The 12,749-nt window shown below is 35.9% G+C and overlaps 1 protein-coding gene across 1 annotated transcript in view; it reads right to left on the bottom strand.

The window, feature by feature from the left end:
• CNTLN (centlein, centrosomal protein) overlaps nucleotides 1-12,749 on the bottom strand; it is a 191,099-nt gene that overhangs the window by 71,973 nt on the left and 106,377 nt on the right. Inside the window, exon 14 of the mRNA XM_015280215.4 lies at nucleotides 5,120-5,169. Coding sequence (XP_015135701.2) covers nucleotides 5,120-5,169 — 50 coding nt within the window. The remainder of the gene's footprint in view (nucleotides 1-5,119; nucleotides 5,170-12,749) is intronic.

The raw sequence follows: 12,749 nt of genomic DNA, 5'->3' as shown, positions 1-12,749 counted from the left end.
ATCAACACTATAAAAAGAACACAATATTCATATTTCTTTTCTTCCCCAAATTATCTTAACAATTAATCTTAAGGGATAAATATCTGTGTCATATGGTGAAGGTCTGCTTGTAGTTTGAAATGATACTTCTAAAGCAGACACTGCAGGTCACTTAAAAACTTTTGATTTATAAACAAAGCAAGTGTAGAAGAAAACAGTGTTACTCTCTGTAGATTCACAATCCTCTTGATATAAACAGTGACTAACAAGTTTGTTAGAGTGAATTAGACCTTTCTTTTGTCTTTGGAACATGTCATGGCCAATTAATACTTCTGTATTCATGAAATAAATGGAGCACTATTCTAAAGATAATAAAAGCTGAAAAAGGTAAAACTACGCATCTGGGGAATATGTACCTTTACCTTGATATTAATATGTTAGTTCCCATGTTATTTCAGACTACAGTCCCCCAGCACAGTGGTACTGCATACATTTACAACATTCTTTAAGTAACACACGAAGATAATATGAACATGCTTTTCATCTTTTTCTAAATATTCACTCATTTGAATGTCTGCTGTAGCTTTTATATCAGCATTTACTGTAATTCACTGAAAAAAAAGAAAATGATTTCCCACAGTCGAAGAAACTGATCAAAGCACACAAGGTGTTATGTTTATTATGTGGATATATTAAAATACAATTTACAATACTATCTATAAATAAACATATGATATGCATGAGAATAAAGATGACTACTGCAAAACAGACAGAAAAATCTGCACATGTTCAGTATTACCATAGAAGTCGAAAGCAAAATACATTAAAGAAAAGGCAAAGGTCACTGTAGCATAACCCTTTCGATCAAGGAGAAAATAAATGGCCTACTCAGCCTTCTTCTCTCCCTCCTTCCCTTCTAACTGATATGTATTTGTTCACAGGAATTGGTTAGGGAGGCAATAGAACAGTATTGCCTATAACTGTGCGTCTGTCTAAGATAGCAGACAGATTCATCACATCAATCTGTTCAGCAAGAGATGGGATCTACTCATCAGACTCCTACATAAAAAAATTCCAAGTTGTTCCTCAAGGAAGACCTGTAAGTCATAAAACCCACAATCTTCAGTCAGGAAATTACAGTGGCCTTATGTAAGTAAACATATCCCACTGAGAAAACAGTTAACTGTCAGCTTTAGAACATAACACTTGGTTTCTAATTAATAGCCACAAAATCTGATTATCAGGTAGTTTGACACTGCTGACAAATGGTATTTGAACTGTGATACTACTGCTCCCTACTAATATTTGTGTAAATCCCTTTTACAGAGAAAAAAAAAAAAACTATCCATTAAAAAAAAAACAATAAATAGTGGCATGTAAATTGTTCCAGAAGTAATGCCTCCTATTTATTTCCATGGAAATTACAATAGCATAATAACACTATTTGATAGAGCAAATTCACAGCTACAAAGCACCACTATTAGCTATCTATTTTTGCCAGCAGTGAACACGAGCCTGCATGCCACGCCCATAAAAATCTACACCAGCGAAGGTGATGTATTCTTTCCCAGCTGCTATGAAGGGGTTGTACCTAGCAAAATGCAGTCTTCAAACTGATATGGGGCCTCGGGCTATCATGCTGCAAGAAAAAGATCTTCTTTGGCCTGGTAAGTTTAAGCCTCCAGCTTAGTCACTGTCAGGATGTTGGGTCAGAGATGATATTTTGTCCAGGTTCCAGGAAATCCAGAAGGACCATCCTTTTCCTACCCCTAAAGACAGTGCACAACACTTTACCTACTAAGAGCTGTGTCTCAAAATTTTTCTTCCATGAAGGATTCACCTGTCACCGCTCCACAGATGGCCATTTTGACTCCAGCTCTCCAGCTTGTAGTGGTGGCATCACATCTTGTTGTTGCTGATGATGTGATCCAGGAAACTGTCACCTTCTGACTTGTACTGGTTCAATAGCTCCTGGCAAACTTGCATATAGTGTACTTTCCATTCTCATGTGAGCATTCCTGGGATCCACCTGGTGCAAAATTTGTGATATTCCAACATTTCCACCATTGTTTCCATCACAATTAAGCCAATATTCAGCTCCAGACACAGTCCGTTGATTGTAATGTACCTATTCACATCAGTGAGCTGACTGAGATGCTCTTCATTTTCTGGTATGACTATCTGCACAACTGTGCAGAACATGGCTGCCACCTCTGCTGAATACACCACCCCCCACCTCACTGTGCTCATATCCAGTGTTTGGGCTCTGTTCACCTTCAGCATGCATTGATGAATGTCATTGGACACCATATTTTCCTCATGGAGGAATGTAATAACACACCATTGCTTCACATGCACTTCCACGTCAGATGCCATTCTGTCAGACTGCCCTTCTGCTAGATCTCTCATATGACAACAACATAACAGAATATTGGTGAAAAAGTTCAACCTCTACTGTGATATCCATAACATCCATCTCTGAAGTTGTATGCCAATATAATAAAATAGGAGGCATTACTTTTGGAGCAGACCTAGTGTATCAGTCAGTCATAGAATATCTACCAAAAAATATAAATAAAATCAACAGAACAAGATTTTAGCCCCATAATGCATTAGGTGGAAGATTCCTCTTACAGATAAAGGGTGCCATGGTGCAGAAAGCCATTGTTTCACTGATTGCAGTCTAATCTCCCATGTTTCCAAAAATGTTTAAGTAGAAAAAGCAGGTGGAAAGGACCACTATGAACACCAGAAGAGAAGGCCATTCACACTAATGAACTGGTGACATGACATATCCAGAGGGACTCTAAAATGCAAGAAGCCTTCAAACTGCCTCTTTGAAGAAATAGAGGGACTATCACTTACTTGCTTTTAATAAGGTGCTTGGTATTTTTATGAATGCGGTTAGATGGACTCTTTTTCCTGCTTTTGGAGAAAGAGACATAAGTTCTTTAAGGTTTTTTCCAGTGAAGCCACTCTGTGATGAATCTGCGGTTCCATGAAAAATGGTACCGAATAGGAATAAAGATATCTAGCGCTTCCTTCTGACAAACACAACCAGTATCTATTTAGGTAAGACAATAGTGCCTAATTTTTTAATCCAGAGAAACTCCCTGCAAATTAAAATGCCTGATGGACACAGGTACTCATTACAGTGAAAATGAATTCCAACATATTTCATAAGCTGAGTAATTTATTGCCAGGTTTCATTTTAGGAATGAAAATATACTTATGCAGGAAGTTAAAAACTGTATTCAGATCATACCAAGTTTTGTCTCTCAGTAAATGCCAGACAACAGATCAAAGGTATTATTTTTATTTGGGAAGGGACTTAGATACTATTTTAGGGCAAAGAATGCATATACCTTTGTAACTAGTGAGCAAGAATTGCTCAAAAGCTCTCAATTATGCTGACAGATAGCCACCAATCCTCAGTCTTTTTACTATATTCTTCCAGAAAATATCAGCCAGCTCATGAAAGTGTCTACAGCACTGAAATTGCTAGGCATTTGCTAGGACAAATAAGAAAACTAGTTTTTACAGACTGAATAGTACTTTTTTATACCTCAACTGGTAAAAGCTTGAAAATGGCTGGAATCAATTCAGCCTTACGTGCTAAAAAAAAAAAAGTACTGCCTAATGCATACTGTCAGACTTGATTTTCTAACTTAGCAAAAAAAACAAAACAAACAAACAAAAAAAAAAAAAAAACCAACCCTGTTCATCTAAATAAAATCTACAACAAATGCTGGAAGACCTATATAAAACACTTTTGTAACATACTTCACTAGGAACTGAACACTTTTTCTCAGTTCTAGTGAAACAACACTTGTACTAGTAACCAAACCAGAACTGCGTATCCACTAGTTCATTTATAAAAAGGATATATTTTTATCTAAAATATTAATGAAAAATGGGGGAAAAAAAGACTAGCTGTTACAGTATCAAACATGTAAAGAGCTGGCAGTGTCAGGGATCTGATTGTTTTATTGAAAATACATGGTTAGTGTTCAATAGGCCCTTGACTTCTTTTCACTGCTGGTTGCCTTTCCACTTCTCTCTATACAAAGAATGACTACATTGGCAAAAACAAAGAATTGCTTTTAAAAGTTGGTATTTTAAACCTTTGTTAGTTTTCTTCAACTCTGTGACCATGAAAGTAGAACATAAGAACTAAAACAAAAGGAGACAGTGATGTTCCAACTTCAGCAGATGGAGATTTCCATTAATTTTATGTAAATCATAAAGCAAACTAAAGGAAAAAATATTTAGTTTTTCACTCAAATGGTCAATATTATCATAGGAAATGAAACAGACTAATAGCAGAAAAATGAGATACAGAATGTCAGGGCTTTGTTGACAAAACATGGTTCTTTAGCAGAATACTTCTTCTGAGTCTTCTACTGCTTTTGCAGAATATTGCTCACAAGGAATTCCCCACAGATTTGACAACCAAATGGACTGTAACTATTCACTGTAGATTACTTCTCCCAGACTGTTCAAGAACAGCGACTTACAGCATCAGAGTGATAGAGGAAAAGATAATATATTACCTATCTTCACAGAACCATCAACTATTGTACAGACTGTAAAGATATAAAAGAAGGTATCCATGACAAACTCTTACAAGAGATCCGACATTTTGATTTCCTTTTGAATCCACATGCTTTGAGAGATAGCTCTTGTAAAAAGAAGCCTGAATGAGCATGAAATTTCTTTATCACTGTATTTCAGAACTTCAAAAGCATTTCAGATTCTGGAGATAGCTTCACAAATACATAAACATGCTTTAGATGTTATACACACTCACATATATAAATGTATTTTAAACATAAAATATAAATTTCTTATGTAGATTTTACACATAAAAATTGCAACTTTGGAATAATTTTTGTCTCTATAAAAATTGTCGCTGACTTCACAGACATGCAGAGAACTTGAGGAGAAACATGCTTTGAAACAAAACCATGTGTGGCCTTATGCTTGCAAAATACATATTCAAGAAGAAATTACTATTTGTAGAGAAAATAACTTTAAAACTAGTGTTTCTCTTTAGCCTTAATTTTAAGTGTACACACTTAAAACACAATACCTTCTCTCTTGTTTTAAACACAGTTGAACTGCTGTACTGTAAACTTACCCACAGACTGGTGTACTTTCATCTGATCTAATTCCTCTTCAAGATTCAATCTACAAAAGAGTAAATAAAAAAAAAAGTAAGAACCAAAAATCAACCATAAACCTTTGCTATTACTCAAAATTAATTATATCAATATATTGTCAGGAATAAGTTGACAGCGCTCAGAAGTTCATTTAATAATTTGTTAACAGCAGATTTCAAACATAAAGAGTCATTGGTACAAGAGCCGATTAAAATGTATAGACAAATTTATAAAATTCAGATAAAATTTTGTTGATAACATACACCAAGTTTAAGCTAGTCCTTTTTAGGTAAAGAAAAGATAACAATCCTAAGGTTTCAAAGCAAATATGAGAAACGCTAAATTAATGATATTACTTCCATTGGCTCATTATACACGTGTTTTCTGATACGATCTCTAACTTTATAGTTACAGGCTATTTCAACAGTAAGATTCCATTTATTTTAGGTTAGGATACAACACCACATACAACTGAGAGCAGTCATTTAATATGCAGATTTAAAAAATAACCTCATTCAGTATATATAACATTATTCCAGTTTTGCTCTGAAGGCTGGACTGCTCCCTTAGCAGCCTATTCTGGTATACTAACAATAGCAGCACCTAAACGCTTCAGAAGAGATTTATTTTCTTTAGAAAATCCTCTGAGATGAGACAACAGAAAATCAGGACAAAATATCTGCTAACTTAAGGAAAGGGTTATGCACAGTTTTTTGAAGCACTCTGTATGTCTAGCACTTCTCTCAGCTGTAGATCTAAATATTGCAATTCATATCCCATAGTCTCACATGGAGTACAAAGAAAATAAGAAATACATGAAAAGCTTAAAGTAACTTGCTTTGCACACAACTCCAGCTATTTTCAGGACCACCCAGCTTCACGGGTTGACTTTCTTTGCTCTTCTTTCATTCTCCATGCCTCAGTTATCATTAACTTCTATTACACATGCTACAATAGACTTCACTTCTAAACTATCTGTTCCTTGTATCAAGCTCATTTCCTGTACTGAATGGCAAGCTGCTCCCTTGGAAAAAAAAAAAAAGAAAAACTGCCAATTACGTGCTTAAAGACTGTATTCAAAATTATATGAATGCAAGGGAGTGAATTAAGGTTATCTTAGAATCCTTACTGCCTGTAACTCTACCTTCCAAGGTAGTTTTCACCTTCAAAAACACATTTGAATAAACACATCTATACAAGTATAAACAGACACATCCATACTGCCTTTCTACAGACTAGTCAAGCAGCAAGTACAAGATATTTATAAAGAATTAATATACACAAAAACTTTCAGAGCGATGAAAGATGTGGAAGCAAAGAAATAATATGTAATAAGGAAAGGAGTAGGTCTGTTCTGTCACTTACAAATAAACTCATTCGTCTGTGAAACACACTTCAACTGAAATTAGGGTCTATCTAGACTGGAAATACTTCAGCTAGCCTATGCAAGAAGTTACAATGTGTCATACAGGATCCAATCTATACAAGTCAACCCAAGTCTTGAATGACTTTGAGAAATGCCCAAGCAAGTCATACCAGTGCTGGATCCATTCAGAACCAAAGCTTTATCTACAGAGGAGGCAAAAGCAGATGTTACCTCAAGAAAGTACACAAGCCTGTTTCTGCAGTGCTGTTTTTCCATCCTCAAAGAGGCATTTAAACACCTCCCTTGTTTCCTCTCCTGTAACTGATTCCATGTTGCTAAAAGGATCTTTCCTCCAATCCCACAGAAATGGGATTTATTTATAACCTTTCATGCGGAGCCTTGACAAAGCTTTGTCAAGGTATTTTCAAAATGCAGGTTTAGGTTTTATCGACACGGTTCCTGGAACTAGTCTGCAATTCCAGCAGGTTAATGAAGCAGAATTTCCCTTCACGGAAGCCACACTGAGTACTTCCAAATAAAATTGACTTTACCTGTTTCTGTGTTCACTGATTTCTCCCCCTCTCCTTCATTCTACCCCCCCCCCCCCCCCCCCTTTTTTTTTGTGTGTAAAGACAACACTGCCATATTCCAGTGTATGGAAGCAGCCAGGCTTACTGGTCTGGAGCTCCCTCTGGAGCCCTTTTTGCAGATGGGAGTTAGCAGTGGCAACCTGCCAGTCCACTATCACAGTAGCTGTTTACAACGAGGTTACAGTTCAGTAATTTCATACCTGAGCTTGGGTGTGAAGATATTAACATCAAAATATTAGCAACCGATTTACCTGCTTGGCCTCATTATTGCTGTACAGTTGCTTCAAAAAAAATTTAACACATCCGATCTTTCTGCTGTGAGGAATAAAGGAGTGGTTGGCATCTTCAGCAGGGAAGGCTGCAAAGATTCACTGAACTGTTCTTTAATGGCCTTGTAATATCAGTGTATCCTTTTACAGTTATCATTAAGCAAATCTACAAGCTTCCTAATTGGCTTATTTTTCACATCATTTACGGAAAATTATACTAGCACAGCTTAAGCATCCTTTAAAAATTACTCTTCAATAGCTTCCTTAGCCTTCTCGTCTTCCCAACTGCATTTGAACAGCTACTTACTGTTTATTGGCCTTCCTGTTCTCAAAGTAAGCTTAAGCTTTAAATGCTGGCTTTCTATCTGCAAAGGCCACATATGCGTCTTAAGACTGCTCTGTTTTTTGAATTTTATTTTACGTTTTAAGTTGCAGTACATATTTTAGTTGGGCTTTTAATTCAGTATTTTTCCCACTGCCCACGAGAATAAGATGGCAGCAGGCGACATGCAGTTTCAGATTGGCCAGGTCTTTGAGACAGTCTCCCATCTCCATACTGCCAAACAGCCGAGATCTAGAGCTGCAAAGTACATGAGGTGAGTCCTTCTTAGAAACAGGATGTTCTCTTTCCCCAGATTTATGTTCTTCATAGCAGCACATAACAGGTGTCTTCTGTGCCGGTAATCATACATGTTTTGCTAAAGCAAATGGAACAAAATGTCTTCTGCTGGTGGAAGAAAACCACTGCTCACATCATGAACTTTTTTAAACCTAGGTAAATTTATGCAGACATAGTTCCACCTGTTGAACTAATTATTCTCATTCTGTCCTATCGCTAGTAGTTAGTGAATTGGTTTGTTGGTTTGTTTTTTCTAATCTCTGAACTGTTATGATCTTTTGTTCATAAACATTTTAAGTCTACAATGTGGAAACTGTGCCACTCCAGGTCAACAAAGTTGGCAAATTTCTAAGTATTTAAGTCATCTGAGAACATATTCTACACTGCTTTTCACTCACTCTTTTCTTTCTTAAAAGGAAACAAGACGCGGCAACAGTATAACCTTCAAGCCTTTTTTTCCTCCCAAAACTTTTAAGGCAAATACAGTACTAACAGAGAAAATTAAATACTAATCTGTCTGGACTCATATTACATTCATTTTACAAAACCAGAATATGAAACAGAAACAATAAAATTACTGTGTGTTTTAACATGATTGTATTATCATCATTCATAACTGCTTTTATATTTCAAGTAATAAAAACAGAGCCACAAATGCAATGTGAAGAACCAGATACAGAAGCATGTAGCCCTTCTTTGTTGTTTCTTCCCAGTTCAATAGTAAAATTTGCTCTTATACACTTGGATGTGACACGCTATTCTAGCTAGAACTTGTTAAAAAAAATAATCATCCACACTTGCACTATAACAGATATCTAGTTTGGTTGTCTATCATCCACAACTGAAGTACCACAGCTTATGAATTTTGTCAAAAGAGAAAAGTGGGAAGGGTCTAATCTGGTCTTCTTGAAGAGTGCAATTCCTTTCAGAGACGGTATGATTTTCGCTTTCTTGAAGAACAAGTGAATACAATCGGAAGCATCAAAGAAGGGTCTAAGTAAGAAACTTCCTGAGAAACTAAAGGGCGGTTTGAGGAATTTAAGGTAACTAAGTCACATGACACTACTGAACTATACTGTAACACTGGAAGAAATGACTCAACCTGAAAAAATACAAGGAAGGTGCTGCTTTCCAGCCTTCCATTTACACCTTCACTTCATTTTAACAAGATACTCCTGCCTAATGAAATTTACAATTGGGGCTTGAAAACTTCTAGTGCATTTTCTTAAAACTGTATCTGTCAAGACAAAACAGATCTTCATTCATGCTTTGGCTGATTCAGTGCTCCAACACACAGGTGTGCCAACCCAGTATGTATGAACTGATGCATCTTTACCAAACACTCCCTTCCTCTTCAAAAATTCTTTCAAACAGGAAAACATTTGTGGGTACATTTCGCCTAAAGTGGGACTGCCTTTAATAGACTACATCTAGCACAACAGCCTTAAATGAACCATTTGTGAACAAATGAATAGGTGATGTATGGTAATGCAGAATACTAACCTACTAGAACCCAAGAATCAGCACAGTAGCATCGAATTTCAGATAAAGTGAATAACATCTTCCAATACTGTTTCAGAAGACAAAGCTAATACCTTGCTGCAATTACTTTGAGCATATACTCGCTGACTACCTACAATTTTTTTGCACGGTTCAGTTTCAATTACCACATAAAACAAGGGAAAGAAGAAACGCTTTAGGTTTTGATCCTAACTGAAAAGGGATTTTTTTGGTGCATCAGAAAAACTGTGATTGATTTAGTCAGTGTTGAGGAAAGGGTATCATTTTTATGCTATCTGAAAAGATCCAAGACATAAGCTGAAGCTAAGAGATGGAATCTCTGAAGATATTTCTACAGTGGAAAGGTAATTTCTCTGTACAGTGTTTCCACCTGACTGTAGTCCTGAGGCACAAATATTGAAATGAAGTCTTCGCATATTATTAGTACATGCCTCCTACATCTTTTGCTAGTGGAAATGCTAGAAGTAGGTAATTTTGAAGATTATGTATATTTTAGATATCTTATATTAATCCCCATAGAACTGTTCATCTAGCAATTTTTTCAGGATCGATCAACATTTTTCCAGTTTTGCAATTATATCTTACTACAAGCTAAACTTTTTTTTTTTTTTTTCAAATAGCATATTTTGAAATTTTTGGATGATATCAAATTATTTTTTTCCTGGAAAGCAGTGACTAAAATAAAATTTACTTTGTGGATTAGGTTTATTATCTTTCGTGTTTCAGATTACAATACTTGGTGGCATAAATATTGTAGTGTATGTCCTGTCGGTAGAGAAACCGAACTATGAGTGCATTTAGTAACTCCAGGAGAAGAACAGATCTACAGAAATATGGAAACAGCCAACTACAAGCCTTATCAGCCATAATATAGAACCTACCAGTCACTTTCAGTTGACTCTTTCATAAGTCTCCTAAGACAAAATTCACTAGAAAAATAGGGGTTTTTATAGTTCTCTTCTTCATACTGTGTTCTTGCTAAAGCAAATACAAAAATACAGCATATGAAATTTATAAGAGTCGTATTAAATAAAAACTGATTTTCTTCCTCTTTTTGCCTTTTAAAAATTAAAATTGTTACATTTTATAGTTACCTTTAAATTTGTGTGCTGTTTACAATTAGTAATCATAATTTTATATTATTCACTGTTATATCTGCTGGTGTACAGTTAAAAAGCACAACTTTCCGACAGATTCTAAGTTCCATTTGCACAAGTAAAGATCTAAGAAGGTGATCTAATTTACAGTATCCTGAACTGGAGATGGAATATTATATTTCTACAGAAGTGCTGCTAAACAAAATGTACACAACATCAACTGAAATGAAAATTAAACAAGAACAGAACAAGGAAAACCTATGAAATCCTGCAAGCTGACGAGCCAGATAAGGCCCAGAAGGCCAACCATATCCTGTGTTGCCTCAAGAGAAGCATGATCAGCAGGTGGAGGAAAGTGATTCTGCCCATCTACTCTGCTCTCGTGAGACTGCCCCTTAGTACTGCATCCAGTTCTGGGACCCCCCAGCACAAGAAGGGTATAGAGCTGTGGGAACAGGTCCAGAGTAGGGCCACATACATGATCAGAGGGCTGGAGCAGCTACCCTACAAGGAGAGGCTGAGAGTCTAGGGGCACTTCAGCCTGGAGAGGAGAAGGCTGCAGGGGTTTATAGCAGTATTCTAATGCCTGAAGGGGGTTACAGGACAGCTGGGGAGAGACTTTTTATAGGATCATGTAGTGACAGGATGAGGGAAAATGGCTTTAAATTGGAACAGGAATTAGGTATAATACATTAATACTAGGTATTAGGAAGAAATTCTTTACTGCGAGGGTAGTGAGGCACTGGAACAGGTTGCCCAGTGAGGCTGTGGATGCTCCCTCCCTAGAAGCATTCAAGGCCAGGCTGGATGGGGCTTTGAGCAACCTGGTCTACTGGGAGGTGTCCCTGCTTATAGCAGGGGGGTTGGAACTAGATGATCTTAAAGATCCCTTCCAACCCAAACCATTCTACGATTCTATGAAAAAATAAAAATTAAAAAAAAAAAAAAGAAAGAAAAAGAAAGAAAAGGTCAATAGAAAAATCTGACTCAGAATAGTAGTGATTAAGATTCTAAATCAAATACATACAGCAATGTATGACTTTACGGAAAGTCTATGATAATCCTAATAGGAAAACAAAAAGCTTTCATTTTAGAGAACTGGTTTTGTTCTATTGACTCAAAGAAGATGAACCCTTGAACTATATTTCAAGAAAGAATGATGGGATTTGAATACAGTGGAAATATGTAGGTGAAGAAGAAAAACAAACAAGCTTGAGTGTTAGTATAAATTTATGATATATTCAGAGCTTAGGATCCTATATCTTGACAAAGTCAAAGGCTACTGTTACATTTCAAAGTCTCTGTCACACATGCTATCTTTTCACTCTATTATCTACTTTAGCTTTAAACAGAGAAGTTCCAAGGATATAATTTTAAACAATAGGGAGATACTGAACACAACCTTTGTGCAACTGTTCATCAAATACTCTGCAGTGCTCTGACAAGTTATGTAATGCTTTATATTGATACACAGAGAAACTGAAACCTTGTAGGGCATTCAAACTCCAGAATTCCATAACTAAGCACTTCAGCATTAATAAATTGATAGATAAAAACTAAAAATAGAAAGAAAAGCTAACTAAATTTTGGTACATTTTAAAATTAACAAAAAAATGGGTAAGAGCTGTCTCTGAAATTTTGTATCAAACATCTCCAGCTATATACACAAAAAACCTCAGGCAAAGAAGATTCACTACGAGGAATACCTATCAGCAATCTGGATGAAAAGAAAATAAGCAACCGCTCAATTACACTTCATAAAGATTCATCATATTCCTCCAGTCTAAATCCATAGCTGCATTAATAATATCACAGCCACTACTAAAAGCTTACAGTGCTGAAACCCTAGTTGTCACTTCGCCAGGCAGTATTTAAATAGATTCATTTAAATCAGTATGAATTGTGCTTTATATACTTATATTTTATTTTTTGCTGAAAAGGTTTAAGAATTTTTCAAAAGACAGCAAACAATTATTTTTCTGATAGGACAGGGAAACTCTTTTCTTCCTTGCTTAGTTCATAAATGTTTCTGGACTACTACTGAAAAATTTACTCTGGAAACTTATAAGCAAATCCCTACCAACTTTGCTGATAACTAATATTATGTAGCTATTAGTGGGTTATAAAACTGTAATTTCTAATTTTC

This window comes from Gallus gallus, chromosome Z (genome assembly GCF_016699485.2).
Source record: "Gallus gallus isolate bGalGal1 chromosome Z, bGalGal1.mat.broiler.GRCg7b, whole genome shotgun sequence".
NCBI lineage: Eukaryota > Metazoa > Chordata > Aves > Galliformes > Phasianidae > Gallus > Gallus gallus.
This window is presented reverse-complemented; position numbering and strand designations above follow the sequence as displayed.